Source organism: Rhinopithecus roxellana, chromosome 1, assembly GCF_007565055.1.
Source record: "Rhinopithecus roxellana isolate Shanxi Qingling chromosome 1, ASM756505v1, whole genome shotgun sequence".
Lineage (NCBI taxonomy): Eukaryota > Metazoa > Chordata > Mammalia > Primates > Cercopithecidae > Rhinopithecus > Rhinopithecus roxellana.
Window position 1 is genome coordinate 145621581 of NC_044549.1, and position 20286 is coordinate 145641866.

The window sequence follows — 20286 nt, forward strand, 5'->3', positions numbered from 1 at the left end:
ATGGTGAAACCCTGTCTCTACTAAAATACAAAAATTAGCTGGGCATGGTGGGGCATGCATGTAATTCTAGTTACTCAGGAGGCTGAGGTAGGAGAATCGCTCGAACCCAAGAGGCAGAGGTTACAGTGAGCTGAGATCGTACACTGCACTCCAACCTGGGGGACGGAGTGAGACTCTGTCTCAAAAAAAAAAAAAAGAAAAAAGAAAAAATACCCAATAAATAAATAAATAAATAAATAATTATGTACTTATAAACAAAGGGGGACCTGTGTAATGTTTTTGATTGAACCTTGAAAAGTGAAAATCAAAACTCTCGGTTATTTAACAAGTATGGCAAAAAGGCATTCACGTAATATGTTTGGAAGTATTTTATATTTAACAAGCATTTATTGAATACCTACTATAAGATGTGTCTGACATTGTGCTAAGTCCTGGATAGGCGGGACTAAAAACCTTAAAGCACATGTGTGAGAGATTTAAGTTTTGTTTTAGTAAGGTTTTACTTAAGATTTTAAACATTGTTTTACAATTTGAAATTTGAAAAGGACTTGAAATGTAGATGAATAGACTGAACTATTGCGATTCATAGTGTTGTGAGGTACTAACGTACCTTTTTTTTGTGAAAAATAAGCAGTTCTCAGGCATTTTAGAAGTATATAATAAACCATTTTAATGCCATTTTGAGATAATTCTCACCTGTTTTTCAGAGCATAACTTCAAGAGACTCTAAACATTTTAGTGGTGATTTGGTGATTGAAGTAATAAGATCACTTTAGTAGGTTACTTCAGATTGGCTTTCTCAGTCAGAATTTTACCTTTTTAGTTGAAGCTACTAGTCTAGTTGAAAGTTTTGGAACCATTAAAGTATTTTTGAGTTATGTGCTTCATATCATCCTTGGGTTTTATTATGGCTGGTTAATAATTTGGGTTATATCTGTATATTCAAATGGAAATTTCTGTGTTTTCTGAGAGATGTTGGATTTCAGTATGTTATCTTCTCTTTTAGGTATTTTCAGCCACCAGGAACTTGGATACAGTGTGCTTTAGAATCCAGGGAACTTCTTGCTTTATGCTTGAAAAAAATCAAAGCCCCTCTGAGTAAGGTAAGTTAAACAACTAAAATCAGTATTTATAGGTATGTTTTCATTGAAGGTCTCATTTTCAGAAAATTCTTGTGAGTAGGTTTTTCAAAAGTAACTTTTTTTTTTTTTTTAAGATGGGGTCTCACACTGTTGCCTGGGCTAGAGTGCAATGGCGTGATCTCTGCTCACTGCAGCCTCCAACTCCCGGGTTCACACGATTCTCCTACCTCAGCCTCCCGAGTAGCTGGGATTACAGGCGCACACCACCACACCTGGCTAATTTTTTGTGTTTTTAGTAGAGACAGGATTTCGCTATGTTGGCCAGACTGATCTCGAACTCCTGACTTCATGATCCACCCTCCTTGGCCTCCCAAAGTGCAGGGATTACGGGCATGAGCCACCATTCCAGCCTCGAAAGTAACTATTAAATGTTAACTATTGTTACCAGTAGCACCCCACTACAAACAATTTTTAAAGTTATATATATTCTTTTTATGAAAAGTAAAAATATCTTTTTGCTTTAAAAAGACTTACAGAATTTAATTTTTTTATGTGTTATTTATTGAGAATCTCATGTATAATTTGTAACGGAAATTTTTATGTAAAACCATCACTGAACATAATTGAGATTATAATATAAGAGCTATGTTATGTAGTTTCTTTTTATTGTCGTTATTGCTCTGGAAAGAAAATACTTGTGGCTGTTACTGAAAGTCAGTGCATAAATGTATTCAACAAACAAACAGAGTTTGTTTAAAATACAGTTTATTTCCTGATATAAAATTGAAAGTGATTGACACTTTGAGTTTTCTTTATTTTAAGCTTTATAACTCACTTCTACCATGTTTTTAAAATTGACGAGTTAATAGGTGCAGCACACCAACATGGTACGTGTATACATATGTAACAAACCTGCATGTTGTGCACATGTATCCTAGAACTTAAAGTATAATAAAATAAAAAATAAATAAATAAATAGCTAGATACATAAATGGAGAGAAATACCTTCTTTTAAAAGCAAGAATAAAATTGAAAATAGCATCAAAAAAAAAATTGACTCTTTCAGATTGAAGACTTTTCTGATTCTCCTTTAAGCTCTAATAAAATTTCATGTAATAGTTTTTTGAAATTTTCTGCCTTTAGTTTCGTACTAGGTCCCCGCCAACCCCACAAATTTCTGATGGTCACTTGTTGGCCCTCCTGGCATAAAACTTTGTCTTTTTCCCTTCGTATTTTAAAACACCTTTTTAGTTTTTTTTCACTACCCTGTGTTCTTGGTGATTTTTACTTTATCTTCCAATCTTTCTAATGATTTTTTTTCCAGTAGTAATGTTTTTAAGTTCGAGAGTCTTTCATGTTCTTGATGCATTTTGTTTTAAGTTTTGAAGATTTTGATAATAGGACTTTTTTTGTTTGTTTCCTTCTGTTCCCTCATTTGTCTCTGTTTTTTTATGAAGTCAGTTTTTTGTGTATCTTGGTTTTTTGCTTATACTTGGGGTTTTTGTCAAGTGTCTAGTGAGTCTTAACAGTTCATTAATTAATTCATCAGATGTTTATTAAGTACCAGCTCTGTGCCAAACTGCTTTTGGTGCTGGGGATATGTGAATAAGTGAGTAAGACAATCCCTGTCTTAGGAAGCTTATATTCTAATTGCACACTAACCCACCAGTGTGGAGCAGCATGTTACTATGCAGTGATCAAAATAGGTAGATATATTACATGGTATATTAAAAGGTATAGTCTGTGGAGAAAGGAGCTAGGAAGAGGATAAGAACTGTGCATGGAAGAGTTGAAATTAAAGTAAGGGTGTTTAGGGGAGGTCTCACTGATAAGGTGACATTTGAGTAAACATTAAAGATGGTAAGGAAGGAAGCTGTGCAGAAATCTGGAAGAAGAGTATTAGGGTTAAAGAAAACAAATGTAGAGACCAAAAGCAAGCACATACTTGTGTGAATAGAACGGAGTGGTGAGGGGAAAAGTAGTTGGGAATAGAGTCAGAAAAGTCATGGAAGGCCACAGTATGTCTGACCTTGTAGGCCCTTATAGAGGCTGTTTCTTATTCTGAGTGTAAGGAGTATGGAGGGTGAAGGGCAGAGTAGTGAGATGACATGACTTACTAGTATTCATCTGGCTACTCTTTTTAGAATGAATGTAAGGAGGTAAAGGTGTAAGTGATTGTAATAATCATGAGAAATGGTTTTGGATCAGCAATGGAGGTGGTCACAAGTGGACAGATTTTGGATCTATTTTTAAGGTAATAACATTTACTGATGTAGCTGGATGTGTTAAGGATGCCTTCCACTGTTCGTGACCTGAGCAGCCAAGTCACTGGGTAGGGGAGATCAGAGTTCCATCTGTAACTGGTATTTAGATGTCTACTAGACACTTAAGTAGAAATACTGAGTAGGTAGGTTGATAAATAAGCCAGTGAGTGGTCCAGTCTAGAGATAATGAATTTAGGATATAGATGGTGTATTTAAGGTCATGAATCGGATTAGATTACTTCAGGAGTTTACATAGAGAAGGAAACAAACTGGAGGACTGAATCCTGGAATCATTCCTTTAATGGGTAATGAGGAAGAAATAACCAGGTAATGGAGGAATCAGCAAAGGAGATTGAAAGGAGCTGCTAGGGAGGTAGGAGGAAAATTAGGTGAGTGTGATGTCCTGGGAGGAAAGGGAAGTGTTTTAAGAAAGGAGTGAGTAGCTATGTGATTTGCAGTTGATGAGTCAAGTCATGAGTTCTGTAGATTTAGTAATGTGGACGACCTTAATAACATGGGCAATTTCTGTTTAGGTGGTGGTAAAGATGTCATTTAAATAGAAATGAAAATTGGAGAAGGAAGATAGACAATTCTTTTGAGATTTGCTGTAAAGGAAAACAAAGAAATGGGGCAGTGGTTGAAGGGGAGGTTTGAGAAGGGACACATGTCTTCTTATTTTATTTTTTGGAGATAAGGTCTTGCTTTATTGCTCAGGCTAGAGTGCAGTGGTGCTGTCATAGCTCACTGCAGCCTCAAACTCCTGGGCTCAGGTGATACTTCTGCCTCAGCCTCCCAAGTAGTTGGTACTACAAACATGCACCACATCTGGCTGATCTCTCTCTCCCTCCCCCTCTCCCTCTCCCTCTCCCTCTCCCTCTCCCTCTCCCCCTCCCTCTCCCTCTCCCCCTCCCTGTCCCCCTCCCCCCTCCCCCTCCCCCTCCCTCTCCCCCTCCCCCCTCCCCCTCCCCCTCCCCCTCCCCCTCCCTCTCCCTCTCCCTCCCTCTCCCTCCCTCTCCCTCTGGCTCACCCTCACCACATCTGGCTGATCTCTCTCTCTCTCTCTCTCTCTCTCTCTCTCTCCCTCCCTCCCTCCCTCCCTCCCTCCCTCCCTCCTAGTTATCTAAGCAGATACTTGAGCATCATTCTAGAGTCTGTTCTCTTTCTCTTTCCCATATCCAGTTACCATTAAATCTTACACATTTTTTTTCTACGTCACATGTACTGTGCAGATAAACCTAACAGATTTTTATCTCCTAACTAACCCTTGAATCTGCTTTTGTTATTTCCAGTGCCTCTCAGTTCAGATCATCTACAATCTCTGCCCAAATGATTACCGCAGCCCCTATTCTTCTTCTCCCACCTACCCCTTCTCCCCAAACACCCATTCTGACCATTCTTGAGTTATATTCAGATCTTCACATATAGCAAACTGTTTTGGGGCTATGCAGATGCTGCACATTTAGTAATGAGTTATAGTTGTGGATTTAGTATTCAGTGCATGAAACTTCTCTAATGAATGTCAATTCTTTAAAAAAAAAAAAAAGTCACAGAATATAGAGAGAATAATCCAAGTGGAAACTTTTGTTCATGAAGTTACTAATAAATAATGAGGTCACCAGGTCTTTGCTTTCTTCTGGAAAATGTAATTTCCTTTTAAAGCACAGTGTGCTCTTTTTTTTTTTTTTTTTTTTTTTTTTTTTTTTTTTTTTTTAGGGAAAAGAACTTTTTTCCTATGCAAATACTTTTAAGTTTTGCTTAAATTATATCAGTTGCATTAATATAGTCATTGGGTTGTCCTTTGATTTGCTGTTATTGTTACATAACTGATGATTAACCTTTTTTGTGGTGATGGTGTGTAGTGATGCTGATCACAGATTCCTTAAGCATCTTATGAAATCTGTTTATTGATGATTTGTTCTTTCGCCTTTTTTTTTCTCCTCAGGTGAGAACTTAAGTTTCTTTTTGTTTATGTCTTATTAAAGGTACGGCTTGTAGATGCAGGCTTTGTTTGGACTGAGCCTCATTCTAAGAGACTTAAAGTTAAATTGACTATTCAGAAAGAGGTAAGCGGTACATAATTTTCTCAGCATGGTTAAAAGTACAGGTAGTGAAAATGACCTCGTGATAAGTTATTTTATGGCTTGAACAGCTTAAAAGTAAAAGAGCACACTCAATTTTAGCTGTTTGTTTTCTTTTGAGCATCTGTACAGATAATTAGATCACAAGTAAGAGTAGTCATTGCTTCTGATTAGCAGACTTACTGATCTTTTCCAGAGTTATTTTCATTAGGAAAAGGACTGAAGTGAAAACATGGGCTAAGGTACTGATTCTCAAACTTGGCTAACATTGTAATGACTCATCATAACTGAAGCAAAAATTCTCTGTATGTGAGGCCTGGGAATCTGTATGTAGGTTGATTATCCCTTATCTGAAATGCTTGGGACAATAAGTGTTTCAGATTTTGGATTTTTTGCATTTTGGAATTTTGCATTGTACTTACTGGTGGAGCATCCCTAATTCAAATACAGAATGTTCCAGTGCACATTTTCTTTGAATGTCAATTAAAAACTGAAGAAGTTTCAGATTTTGAAGCTGAAATTTCAGATTTTGGGTTTTTGGATTTGGAATGTTCCATCTGTATTTAAAAAACTTCCCATGTGATTTCTCATCAGCTATGTTTGGGAACCATTAAATTAAGGAATTTTCTTTTTTTTTTTTTTGGTAAGTTTTCCTTATTTTTTTCTTCTAAGGATGATTTTTCTATATAAACATGTATAGGCTGGGCATGGTGGCTCACACCTGTGATCCCAGCACTTTGGGAGGCCAAGGTAGGGAGATCACTTGAGCCCAGGAGTTCGAGACCCCATCTCTACTAAAAATACAAAAGTCAACCAGGCATGGTGGCGTGTGCTACTCAGGAGGCTGAGGTGGAGAATCACTTGAGCCCAGGAGGCGGAAGTTGCAGTGAACCAAGATCATGCCAGGCTGGGCAACAGGCAGAGTGAGACCCTGTCTCAAAAAAATGTGTGTGTGTGTGTGTATATATATATATGTAAAATATACACAGAATATTCTCACAACCACTTCAGCTAAAGAAAAATTTGAAATGCTGATCTAACAAATCATAGGAATTAAATCTGTATACCATTCTTGAAATAGTATAACTGGTTTTTATGACTTTAAATTTGAGGACATTTGATTGATTAATGGGAAAAAAAAGCATTAGTGGAAAAAGTTTTAAATTAAATATTAAAGGTTCTTCTCTTAAAGAAAATACTCGTTATTAAACAAAACCAAAAGAGTGAAGGAGTGTGATTGTTTTCTTTATCAGGTGATGAATGGTGCTATCCTTCAACAAGTGTTTGTGGTGGATTATGTTGTTCAGTCTCAAATGTGTGGAGATTGCCATAGAGTAGAAGCTAAGGATTTCTGGAAGGCTGTGATTCAAGTGAGGCAAAAGGTAATGAGAGAAGATGATGAGTGAGTCCTACATCTTGTATTTCATCTTTGTCAATTATAAGATAGCTAGTAAAACCTCTTTCCCTTCTTTCTACATCCTGTGGGTACCAGGGATAGTCTGGTTCCCTGAGCATTCACCTTTGGAAATAGATCATTATTACATTTTAGATAATCTTTAAAGATTGTTATTGTTTGAAAAATCAGTGTGCTGTATCTGTAGATGGTATGTATGTCCTATACTTATAAATGGCTTTTTGTGGGGCATTTATTGATCAAATAATTTATATTTTAGACTTTGCACAAAAAAACTTTCTATTATCTGGAGCAGTTAATTCTGAAATATGGAATGCATCAGAATACACTTCGTATCAAAGAGATTCATGGTGAGTTAAAACTCAGAAGCATTTGAAATGATGTCGGATTTTTATTTCAACATACCTAAGTAATCTTATTTTTACTGATAATATCTGGATTAGTACTGTCCAAAAGAACTTTCTGTTAGAAAAAAAAGAAAAAAAAAAAAAACTTAGTTCTTTATCTGCATTGTTGTCCAGTATGGTATAGTCACTAGCCATGTGTGGCTGCTGAGTACTTGAAATGTGGCTAGAGCAACTGAGAAACTGAATTTTTAATTTTCTCCTAATGTCAAACATAATTATCTTTTTGTGTTTCATACCTAAGTATAATATTTCTTGAGGTTTCTCTTTGATATATATGCATACATACTTCTGTCCAGTCTTGCTCTCAGTTATGTGAGTGACACTGGAAAGAGTTAGAAAGCTTGCCTTCTTTCTACCTACTGTTTAATTAACCTCTTGAAATTTTTTAAGAACTTGCCCATTAAGCCATCCTATTTGATATCTCTTAGGGGATGTCTTTTCAGTTTCTTTTATGATATTCACCTCTCGGGTATTCTACCCTTTGAGTCAATTTTAATACCGTTTTCCAAGAAAAAACATTTCATCTAGCTTTTTAGATTCTTGGTATAAAATTGAACAAATGTAATAAATCTCATCTGTAACTGTAGTTATGTCCTCTCTGTTGTTCCTAATGTTTATCTTTTCTCTTTTTCTACTCAGCTCACCTTAGACTTGCAACTTTTATCTATTATGTTTTTTCAAAAAACTATTTTTAGTTTTATTTTAAACAATCTTTTTCTCAATTTTGTTTTTTAACACTAATCCCTTCAACTCTCTTTAGTTCTGTTTTGTTTTAATTAATTGAAAGCTTAGTTTATTTTTAATTTCTAATAAATATATTTAAGGTCATAAATTTTCTTCTGAGTACCATAATGGGTCTGTAGCTGGTACTTATAGCTACCTTTTTCCACTGCCCATTGTGTATTTTATTTGACCTCAGCTGTTTCATTCTTTTGGGTACATAGGTGTGGAATTACCAAGTCATATGGTAAATTTATGTTTAATATAAAGAAGCTGCCAAACTGCTTCAGAGTGGCTGTACCATTTTACATTCCTGCCAGCAATATTTCTCCATATCCTCCTCAACACTTGTTACTATATTTTTGTTTATAGACATTCTAGAGGGTGGTATGAAGTGGTATCTCATTGTGGTTTTAATTTCCATTTTGCTAATGACTAACGATGTTGAGCATATTCTGGATACAAGTCTCTTACTGCATATATGGTATGCACATATTTTCTCCTAGTGTGTAGGAGAAAATTCACGCCGGGTATTCTTAATGGTGTCGTTTGAATTGCAAAAGTTTTAAATTTTGATGAAGTCCAGTTTATCAAGTTTTTTCTTTTAATTGTGATTTTGGGGTTATGCTTAAAAACTGTCTAATCAAGGTCACAAAGATTTTCCCCTGTAGTTTCTTTCAAATGTTTTAATAGTTTTAGGTCTTATATATTTAGGTCTTGTTTGAGTTAATTTTTGTGCAGAGTGTGAGATAAGTGTCTAAACTCATGTTTTTCTGTGTGGATATTCTTCATCCCAGTGAAAACTCTGTCTTTTCCTCAGTGAATGCCTTGGGTCTTCTGTCAAAGATCTAGTGACTGTAAATGTAATGGTTTATTTCTAGAATCTCAAGTCTACTCCCATTGATCTCTGTATCCATCCTTATATTAGTACCATGCTGTCTTGAATACTTACTAAAGTTAGTGAGTTTTGATGTTAAATATGTAATGTTCATTTTCTTCAAAATTGTTTTGGCTATTCTGGGTAGTTTTAGTATTGGCTGTTTTGGTAATTATATTTAGTTGAGTTATTTGCAAGAATATGTTTAATATTTCTCAGCTAGGTAGTTTTGCCTTTGGCTATTCCTTTCTTGATGATTCCTAGTGCTACTGCTTTGTGATGAGATAATGTTGTCTTTAGTAATTTCTACTGTTTAGTATTTATTGAAATTGTTTTTCTGTTTAAAATCTTAATTCATGTTTTTTAAATGAATATTTTATGAATGTTTGAAAAAATATGTATTCTTTCTTAGAACTGTATTCTGTAATCTCAGTTAACTTGACCTTGATAGTTGGTTATTCAAGTTCTGTGAATTGTTACTGTTTTTTGTCAATTTTATCATTTTGGTTTTGAGAGAGTCCCATTCTAGTCCTTCACAATGATTGTATGTGTTAATATGTGTTAATTTTTTTTTCTTTTTCTAATAGTTTTTGTTTTCTGTATCTCAGATAGTTTCCTGTTACCTTCTTGGTATATTAATCCATTTATTACATAAAATAATTTTCTTTTTTTTTGAGAAGAAGTCTTGCTCTGTCACCCAGGCTGGAGTGCAGTGGTGCAATCTGGGCTCACGGCAACCTCTGCCAATTGGGTTCAAGCGATTCTCCTGCCTCGGCCTCCCGAGTAGCTGGGATTACGGCCACGTGCCACCACGTCTGGCTAATTTTTTGTATTTCTAGTAGAGACGGGGTTTCACCAGGATGGTTTTGATCTCCTGACCTCATGATCCGACTGGCTCAGCCTCCCAAAGTGCTGGGATTACAGGCATGAGCCACGGTGCCTGGCTGTTCATAAACTTTCTTTGTTCTTTGTTTTTCTGTCCCCCTTGGCCTTGAGTTTTATTTTTTCTAGAATTAAAATTATGAGTTTTATTTTCATTTGCTGATTTATTTTGTCTGTCTTTTTGCCAAAGAAGTCTTAAGTGATATCTCTAATCTGTTGTGACTACAATAAAGTTTTCTAATAATTTGATTTTGTTTAAAACAGATATAATGTATAATATAGTCATGTTAGTAGAGGAGAATTCTATTTTGCATAATTATTTTCATATGGCTTTTTTTTTTTTTTAAGATGGTCTGGATTTTTATTATTCCTCAAAACAACATGCTCAGAAGATGGTCGAATTTCTTCAGTGTACAGTTCCCTGTAGGTATGTTCAGGACCTGACTGTGACTAAGTCTAAGGACCCAGGAATGGATGTGGATCACATATATTCTTCAGGCTCAGACAACTTCTCTTTAAAATTGTAGTAGAGATACTTATACAATCAGGAAGCATATATTGCGTTAACCACACACTCATAGAGGAGGTAGGACTTGTGCTCCAAAGATCAGGAAATTTTCATAGCTGGAGTTTATATTGAAAGGTACTATTAGTGTGAACAGACTTGCAGTGGGCATTAGTGTGACTTTTAATAATGCTATATAGAAAGTAGATTGGTCTGAGCCAACAGCGTGTTCTAGAGGTTTGGTAGAAAAGGTAGGGCTTAGTCAGATTGGTGAAGGTTTTGAAATGCAAGTGGAGGACACTAGGTTTTACCAGAGGAGGCGTCAGGAAGCCATTTTAGACTTTGGACGATGATGGTTTGATTTAATGAAAATTGATATTCCTGAGTCTGTACAAGTTAATGACCTTTGTCTTTATATTACCACTAACTTTTTTCTTAATAGATACAAAGCATCACAAAGACTGATCTCTCAAGATATCCATAATAACACATACAATTACAAAAGCACTTTTTCTGTGGAAATTGTTCCAATATGCAAGGTACTTTTTTTTTTTTCATTTAATCCATATCTGTAAAAGAGTACAAGTAATTAATTGGCTTATATGTAATTTGTAGCTCCTGGTTTTCGTCTAGGGTTGGTTAAAAATTTAGAATAAATTCCTTAAGTGATTTGTAACATATTCAGCCATGTTAAAAGATACATGTTTTTTAAAAAATCATGCTTATAATTATGAATTGACATGCCTTTTATTTTGGTGTATTAAAATGAAAAGACCTGGTTACAGTTGATAAAATCCATATTGTTTAAAATTTGTGATCCTGTGAGCCTATGTGATAGCTCAGTGAAATTGAATAAAAGAAATGACATTAAAATCATTATTAGTGAGCCACTTTGTGGAACATATACAAACAAAATTTTGGCCAGAAATTAAAGAATATTGGGATAATGTGAAAATGAGATCATAGAATCATTTTTATGATTTTAAAACAGCTGAATAAAACATTTAAAATGTAGATTATTTCATTTTATTGTACTAAGATAAAACTCTGCTTCAAAAATATATGAATTACAATTCAATAAATAGTTGTTGAGCATCTATTGTATAGAAGGCTGTGTACTGAGGATTGTATAACTATAGATCTCTGCCATGTAAGAATTTATATGTCATTATTAAACCACCAATAATGATAACTGCCATTATTTATTATGACCATTCTGCATAAAGTTAACGTAGATACTTTAGTGTCTTTCACCTCATTCTCATCTCATAATAACTGAGGTAAGCCATATCATTTTGAAGATGAGGAAATTGAAGTTTGAAGAGGTTAGCCAACTTGCCCAAAGTTGTCTAACAAAATCCTAGCTTCATCACAAAATGATGAAGCTAGGATTTGCACCCAGGTCTGTGCCTCTAAAGCTTTAAAGCTGCTGTTGCTGTTTTATAGTATGTACTAGGGATTAAATGATAGCTTACAATAGGGTCAGCAAACTTTCTTTGTAAAGAGCCAGATGGTAAATTTTTTTAACTTTCAGGCCGTATAATCTCTTTTGCAGTTACTCAGCTTTGCTATTGTTGTATAAAAGTAGCATGGGTAATATGTAAAGGAATGTCAGGGCTGTGTTCCGGTAAAACTTTATTTACAAAAAGATACTGGGTCAGATTTGTCCTGAGGGTGGCATTTTGCCAACCTCTGGTTTAAAACAGTGAATGTTTCCCTAATACAAAGCTTGAGCAATGTGAATTTAGGTGTGAGGGCATATTTAGGCCTTGTGTAACTGAGTTTTACACATGTAAAAATTAACGTATGTCTTACACTATGTAAAAAAGTAGATTTGTTTATCTTTGGAAACTCATGTATTAAAAAACAAGGACTGGACTAATCACTGTTATGATTGTGAATAGATACACCTTAAAATATAACTCAGATCTTTTTTGTATTTTAATTCAGTTTAAAAACAGATACGTTGCTGCTTCATGTCTCCCAATATAAATGAATACCTGACTTTTTTGGGCTTAAATCTTTGCTTGTATATTGGCACATGTAGCCATGTAAGAGAAATATGTTCCTTTGAAGTTTATTTTTAATGGAGATTGAAAGAAGTCACAGGTGGATTTATAGAATCACTCTCCTCCTGATGTTTATAGTACTCTGTTTAGAATGTACACTGTATTAACATGTAGAGTGATGAGGCATTTACACTGCAGTAAAATGGAAATAATAATAGCTTGGTGAATAGGCCTTGGAGTTTTTTTTTTTTTTTGGACGCAGTTTTGTTGTCACCTAGGCTAGAGTGCAGTGGCACCACCTCAACTCACTGAAGCCTCGCCCTCCTGGGCCCAGGCTGTCATTCCACCTCAGCCTCCCAAGTAGCTAGGCCCACAGGCATGCATCACCATGTTTGACTAATTAAAAAATATATATATGTGAAGACAGGGTCTCCATAGTTGTCCAGGTTAGACTTGAACTCCTGGGCTCAAGGGATTCTCCCATCTTGTCCTTCCATATTGCTGGAATTATAGGAGCGAGCCACCATGCTCAGCCAGGATTTTTTTAAAAGCATTTTTATTAACACAAAATGCCTGTCATAATTAAGGTCTGATTCTTTTCTTTAGTCTCTTTGTTGATTGATAAATTGAAAATAACGTTTTGGTTGATCAAGTGCAGTTGGATTGGGTGTTTATTGAGCTGTTATTTAGGATATGCCTCATTCTAAATGTTAGTTCTTATGCCTAGGATAATGTTGTCTGTCTGTCTCCAAAACTGGCACAAAGCCTGGGAAATATGAACCAGATTTGTGTGTGTATTCGAGTAACCAGTGCCATTCACCTCATTGATCCAAACACCCTACAAGGTAAATTCTGGAAATGATTTGCCTTGACAGTTTTGTTCTGTATGACGAACAATAATAATTCGTGTTGTTAATTTTTCAGGCATTCTTGCTAATATTGTTTTGAAACGTTAGTTAAAATTTGTGCTATTGTTTAATACAAAACACTGTGGAAATACAAGACTTTGATTAGTTACTCCTGTATTTTTTATTTGAAGAAACAATTCTATTAACTTTTACATATTTACTGGTTTATTCCATTGATTTTTACTGAAATTGACTTTTTTTTTTTTGAGATGGAGTCTAGCTCTATCGCCCAGGCTAGTGTGCAGTGGCGCAATTTTGGCTCACTGCAACCTCTGCCTCCCAGGTTCAAGCAATTCTCCTGCTGCAGCTTCCCAAGTAGCTGGGATTACAGGCGTCCACCACCACGCCCAGCTAATTACTGTATTTTTAGTAGACACGGGATTTCACTGTGTTGGCCAGGCTGGTCTCGAATCCTGACCTTGTAATCTCCCCATCTTGGCCTCCCAAGGTGCTGGGGTTACAAGCGTGAGCCACTACCTTCCAGCCTGAAATTGACTTACTTACCTTATTTAATTTTTGGGACTATTTAGTCCATTGCCAAAATTTGGTGCCTAGCAGTTTTTAAATTTTGGAACATTTGGCTTTTTGTGGCCCATTGGAACATTTAATTTGAATATGAATTTTAGCTGATTTTGTTATTACTGTAGATCATTTTTTAACATTCTCTATAGAGTAAATTATTTTTTAAGACCACATTTTAGTAGTTATCTTAGTATTTGGATGTATCTTCTACTTGATCTTTTTCAGGTATTTTCTGTAATACAAGTTTCCTTTATGCAAAAAGTGAGTTTATTTTGATATTTTTCTGGAAAGTCATTCATTATCTTTATCAGTTAGGATTCATAAGTTAAAGATCTGTTTGCAGTGTTGGGATGGACATTCTTTACCTATCTGGTAGAACTAGGCTGTATTTCCCGTAAACTAAGCAGCTAAGATGACAGATATGTTTCTAAAATAAAGTGCCAGCACATGAAACAACTATACCACTGATTGAATCTGATCTTATTTAAAAGGCACTTAGCCCTGTGGCATTCTGGTTATAGTAACTATTTAAGATATGTTTGGCATCTGATATATTTTTCTTGTGCTTTGAGAAGTTTGTGGTTGGTTTATAGGAGTAATTGATGACCCTAAGGAGTGAGTTGACACTAGTTCTGTTGACTTGCCACTTCCCAGTTGGTATCTACCAGTTTCTTCTTAGTTAATACATTTGATGACTCTGAAGTATATAGTTTTTCTTATGTTTTTGTGTTCTATCCTTATTTTTAGTTGCAGATATTGATGGGAGTACTTTCTGGAGTCACCCTTTCAATAGTTTATGTCATCCCAAACAGCTAGAGGAGTTTATTGTGATGGAATGCAGCATAGTCCGAGATATAAAACGTGCTGCAGGTGCTGGAATGATATCAAAAAAGGTAAGCTACATCCTACCTGCCAGTGAATTTTTTTTTCCTCAGTTATTATTGTTTCAGTCCCTCTTTAAAATAAAAATTTGTTGGTGATTCCACAGTATGGAATCCAAACTTAGCACCACATTAGGACAAAAGTTCTTCTTTTTTTTTTTTTTTTTTTTTTTTGTCTTTTTAATATGTGGTCATTGTGGAAATTATTAGACTTAGAATGTTAATTTATTCTCTTTTGTGTAGGAAAATCTTTTAAATGTTTACTCCATTATATAAAAAAGAGGCATTTCTTTGCTTTATTTTTATAGCGGAGGACCTTTATTTTTGTAGTGGTTATCTTGACTTTTAAAAGGTCATCACCAAATACTAAATACTTCAGTGTACATCTCTCAGACACAGGAATATTTTTCTACATAATGAAAATATTGTTACCATATCTATAAAACATATAGTCTACACAGTATTCTGCTCTTATCCAAGGGGATACATTCCAAGAATCCCAGTGGGTTTTTGAAACCACAATAGTACCAAACTCTATGTATATTGTTTTTTCCTATACAAACATACCTATGATAAAGTTTAATTTATAAATTAGGCACAGTAAGAGATTAACGATGATTAATAATAAAATAGACCATTATAACAATATACTGTAATAAAAGTTGTGTGAATGTAGTCTCTTTCTCAGAGTTGTCTAATTCTACTCTACCAACCTATTTTTGGATAGCGATTAACTGTGGGCAGGTGAAACCTTTGAAAGGGAAACTGTGGATAAAGGGGGATTACTATATTCAGATTTCTTCATTTGTCCCAAAAGTGTCTTTTATGCCTTGTTCAAACAGGTATTCAATTGGAGATCACATATTAAATGGGAATATTATACCTTTTTAGTCTTTTTATTTAATAATAGGCCCCTTCTTTTTTCTTTTATTGGTTATGATACCAGCTTCCTTAGACAACTAATGCATTTATCTTGTAGAATACTCCACCTTCTAAATCTATCTTTTTTCCTCATGATGCCATTTAACTTGCCTCTTAATTCCTTGTGTTTCCTCTAAACTGGAAAGTTGATCTAAAGGTTTGGTTACGTTTAGGTTAAATTTTTCTTGCCAGAACAGTTCAGAGGTGATGCATGTAAAAGAGACAAGTAATGTCTGACTGTTTCACTTGTTAACATAGCAGCGATAGATTCCTCCATTGTAATGTTAGGATTTTTTTTGGTTTTGACCAGCAAGCAATCTGTGGCTTTCATACTATAATAATATGCAAGTATTGAGTTCCTGTTATCTTTTTTTTTTTCTGGCTTTAGCATCTGTTGGTAATTCTTGCCCACAAATTAATTATTTTATTTAGGGTTACAAAGTGGTGCATTTTCTATTTCTATTCTACATTTATTAGCTGTCATTCTTAAAGAAGAGCTTTTCATTATTAACTAGGGGCTATGTAGCATTCCTGAAATGCTCATCTGCATGCATTCTTTTAATTAATTAATTAATTTTAGACATGATCTTGTCATGTTGTTTGGGCTGGAGTGCAGTGTGGCTTCATAACTCAATGTAGCTTCAAATTCCTGGGCTCAAGTGATCCTCCTGCCTCAGCCTCCTAAGTAGCTGAGACCACAAGTGTTTGCCACCATGCCCAGCTAATTTTTTTATTTCTTTGTAGAGATGGGGTCTCCATGTTACTCAGGCTGAACTCCTGAGCTCAAGCAATCCTCCTGCCTTGGCCTCCCAAAGTGTTAGGATTACAGGCATGAGCCACCTCCTCTGGCCTATGTATAAATTATTAATTCTTTTAGTAAATATTTTTAGAGTAAAGAGTTGATCTAGGAGTCATTTCCAGTGGTGAAAATTAGCTTACACGTACAGGTGGTGTCTCTGTGATTATCACTATGATCTCATGAAGTATAAATATTATATATTTACTGTATTTTCTTTTGTTTTCTTCTCCCCTCCTCTCCCTTAGTCTTTTCCTTTTTTTTTTTTTTTTTTTTTTTTAAAAAGACACAAGGTCTCACTCTGTCTCTCAGAGCTGGAGTTCAATGGTATGATCATAGGTCATTGGGACCTTGAGCTTGTGTGCTCCATTGATCCTACCACCTCACACCTCAGCATGCTGTCATACCTGTCTAATTTCTATTTTTTAATTTTTTGTAGAGTCAGTCTCACTGTTTTTTCAGGCTGATCTCGAACAATCCTCCTGCCTCCCTTATAGGCATGAACATGAGTGCCTGGACTTTCCTTTTTTAAAAATCCTCATATTGCCCCAAATTTTTTCAATGGGAGCCCCTTCAGAATGGTTCCTATTGTTGTTTTGACATAACTTTCCTAATCTTTGAAAGCATCCTTGATTTCTGGCACAACACAGCATTCAGGTGTTCCAAAATCACATGTATGGTTTCTAACCCATATCTGAAATCAAATGTTTCTTCAAAGATGAAAGTCTGGCTTCTTTTACTGTGAAATAGTATCTAGAGACTCCCAGGGTACGCGCGCGCGCGTGTGTGTGTGTGTGTGTGTGTGTGTGTGTGTATGTGTATATGTGCGCACGCGCTAATAATGCTTCTTGAGACAAAAATAACTTGTGATAATTTGGGAAAAATCAATGGAAATTGAAGACAGATGACTTTCTACATTTTATTTAAAAATTAAGATAATACACTTAAGGGCAAACTTTTCATTTATAATAAATGTAGAGTACCACTTCCCCTCAGGCAGACAGAAAACCAGATGTTATATTTTCTTGGTTTTTAAAAGACAGAAGAGGTTAATAAATTTCTTACAAGTAGAGGAAGTCTAATATTTAGAAAGTAAGTCCTGTTAAATAAAATTTAGTTTCCCTGTTAATTGACTTTTCTTTTGCAGTTCTTAAGTTTGAGACTTGTCTTTTATTTCAGTTTCTCCTTCCACTCTATTTCTTTTCTTTTCTTTTTTTCATTTATTTTTCTTTGACCAACTGCAATAAGAAGTAATGATTCTTTTCATAACTTTATTTTGAGATTCCTTAATTTTATTTATAACTGTTACTTGATCTCACTTTAGTTGGTCTGTCTTTGTTGTTAAAGGTGTTGGCATGTTGGAAAGGGAATTGATAGTTTTCTAGTTTAAAAATTGGGATGTTGTTTCTGTGATATGTATTTGTATATATATATATGAATGATTGTACTCTACACTAGTAGATACTTTAAAAACTAATTTGATAAAGATTTGGCTTCTCTAGTGGTTTACTACTAGGATTTCTAGGCTGTCTTGTCTGAACCCTTGTGTCAGGAAAGAGTTTGCTTGGAATACTTTCTTGCTTTAAGATTCCCCTACCTTTTCACTTACTTTGTTCACTCTGCCTATATTGGCCCATCTTCCTGTGAAAACATTTCTTTTCAAAATTCTACATATATATATTTTCAGGGAAATTGTTAATGTTTTATAAAAGTCTTGAATAAAATCTTAGAAAAAGTCAATGATTTATTTTTATGAATTGCTTGTGTGTCTTTCTGTACTCATGAGTCAGTAATTTGTTAATTTTGACAGTGTTTCACATGTCAAAAATAAAAAAAAAATTTCTGTCTTTAAAAATTAGAAAACCAAAAATCAATATTGTATTTAACTTTTCTCTGAGATGCTTTTAGAGTTATGTTTAGATTATTGAAGAGTACATTTTCTTTCCTCTTAAGCATACCCTCGGGGAAGTCTGGATACAGAAGACATCTGAAATGAATACAGATAAACAGTATTTTTGTCGTACTCATTTGGGACATCTTCTAAATCCCGGAGACCTGGTGTTAGGGTTTGTATTATTTCATATTTTAAACTACCAAGTGGGATTGCAAATTTCCTTTGGGAACCAGCAAAACCACCTAAAATACTAACATTACTTACTCTAAAAAGATCAAAGGGTTCTTAGGAACCTTATAACTCATTTTATTGTTGATAACTAAATTAAACTGTGGGTTGGACAGAAGCCCGTAGCTACTCCATTTTGGTTATAATCTTAAAGAGTAATTTGTTCTAAGATTTTGTTAATTGAACCTTGAAGTTATGTGGTTATATCCATATTTAGAGCCGCTTTTGCAGATTGGGTCGTTTTTTATTGTGCATTTGCTACTGATGAGGTAACTCACTTTTAAGATATGTCAACTATTTATACAAAGGCTTGTAAAGGCATACATCAATTATTTCTGAATCAGAGCTTATCAGTGAGTGTCTGATTAAACCCTCAAATATTACTTTTGCTTTTAGGATTTCAGTTTCTTTTACTAGAGAATGAGATTTTGTTTTGTTTTGTTTAAAATAAACTAGAAGGAAGCATCTAATTGAGTTCTAAAGTTGGACTGATATGTAAGTCTGTTTTGCTTTTACAGATGTATGGCAAGGTGGACAATAATTGATTATAAATGAAATTCAGAGTTCCTTATTATCTTTACCAGCATCTACAGAAGCATGTTCATTGTGTAATAAATGACAGAACTTTTAAAGTGGGAAGCATATTAAATGTTTGATTTTTAGGAAGTTTTAGGTGATATCCATAAAATAAAAAGTTACACACAAAGGGTAAATGGTCACTAAGTTTTTCATTGTTTACATTTCAGGTTTGATTTGGCCAATTGTAACTTAAATGATGAGCATGTCAACAAAATGAACTCAGATAGAGTTCCAGATGTGGTAAGGCTTTAGATTTTTCCCTTTTTTCCTGTGTTAAAGAGGATGAATGTAACTCTTAGGGGTAGGTAGGAGTTCACACTTTTGAAAATAACAAGTCAATTTAGAGATTTCTGAAACTGCAGATAAGGTATAATAGCAAAAGTCTTTTTTTTTTTCTTTTTCCTTAAAAAAACGGGAGGCTGGGTGTGGTGGCTCAAGACTGTAATCCCAGCACTTTGGGAGGCCTAGGCAGGTGGATCACCTGAGTTTGGGAGTTTGAGACCAGCCTGACCAGCATGGAGAAACCCTGCCTCTAGGGCATGGTGGTGCATTCTTGTAATCCCAGCTACTTGGGAGGCTGAGGCAGGAGAATCACCTGAACCCGAGAGGCTGAGGCAGAGGTTGCAGTAAGCTGAGATTGTGCCATTGCACTCCAGCCTGGGCAACAAAAACAACTCTGTCTCAAAAAAAAAAAAAAAAAGAGAGAGAGAGAGAGGGAGGGAGGGAGGGAGGGAGGACAGAACAGAAAAGAAAAGGGAGGGGAGGGGAGGGAAAGGGAAGGGGAAGGGGAAGGAAAGGGAAGGAAAGGAAAGGAAAGAAAGAAGGAAGAAAGAAGGAAGAAAGAAAGAGAGAGAGAAAGACAGAAAAGAAAGAAAGAAAAGAAAGAAAGGAAGGAGGGAGGGAGGGAGAGAGAGAGAGAGAGAAAAGAAAAGAAAAAAGAAAAAGAAAGAAAAAGAAAGAAAGAAAGAGAGAAAGAAAGGAAGGGAGGAAGGAAGGGAGGGAGGAAGGGAGGAAGGGAGGAAGGGAGGAAGGGGAGTCTTGCTTTATTGCCCAGGCTTGCATGCAGTCATGATCATCACTCACTGCAGCTCAAACTTCTGAGCTCAAGTAATCCTCCCACCTCAGCCTCCTGAGCAGCTGAGACTACAGGCACATGCCACCACTCCCAGCTAATGTTTAAAAAATGTTTTGTAGAGATGGGATCTTGTTATGTTGCTCAGGCTGGTCTGGAACTCCTGGCTTCAAGTGATCCTCTGACCTCAGCCTCTCAAGTAGGTGGAATTACAGGTGTCACCTATCATGCCTGGTTTCATTTTAAA

At 35.3% G+C, this 20286-nt stretch overlaps 1 protein-coding gene across 3 annotated transcripts in view; it reads left to right on the forward strand.

Moving 5' to 3' along the window:
• NMD3 (NMD3 ribosome export adaptor) overlaps nt 1-20286 on the forward strand; it is a 29875-nt gene that overhangs the window by 4824 nt on the left and 4765 nt on the right. For 2 of the 3 annotated variants that reach the window (XM_030932091.1, XM_010366725.2), the window contains exons 4-13: nt 1007-1103; nt 5329-5409; nt 6678-6806; nt 7098-7188; nt 10073-10151; nt 10672-10768; nt 12966-13083; nt 14416-14561; nt 18220-18332; nt 19135-19207. In XM_030932091.1, coding sequence (XP_030787951.1) covers nt 1007-1103; nt 5329-5409; nt 6678-6806; nt 7098-7188; nt 10073-10151; nt 10672-10768; nt 12966-13083; nt 14416-14561; nt 18220-18332; nt 19135-19207 — 1024 coding nt within the window. The remainder of the gene's footprint in view (nt 1-1006; nt 1104-5328; nt 5410-6677; nt 6807-7097; nt 7189-10072; nt 10152-10671; nt 10769-12965; nt 13084-14415; nt 14562-18219; nt 18333-19134; nt 19208-20286) is intronic. The other variant, XM_010366726.2, reaches the window with a different exon arrangement.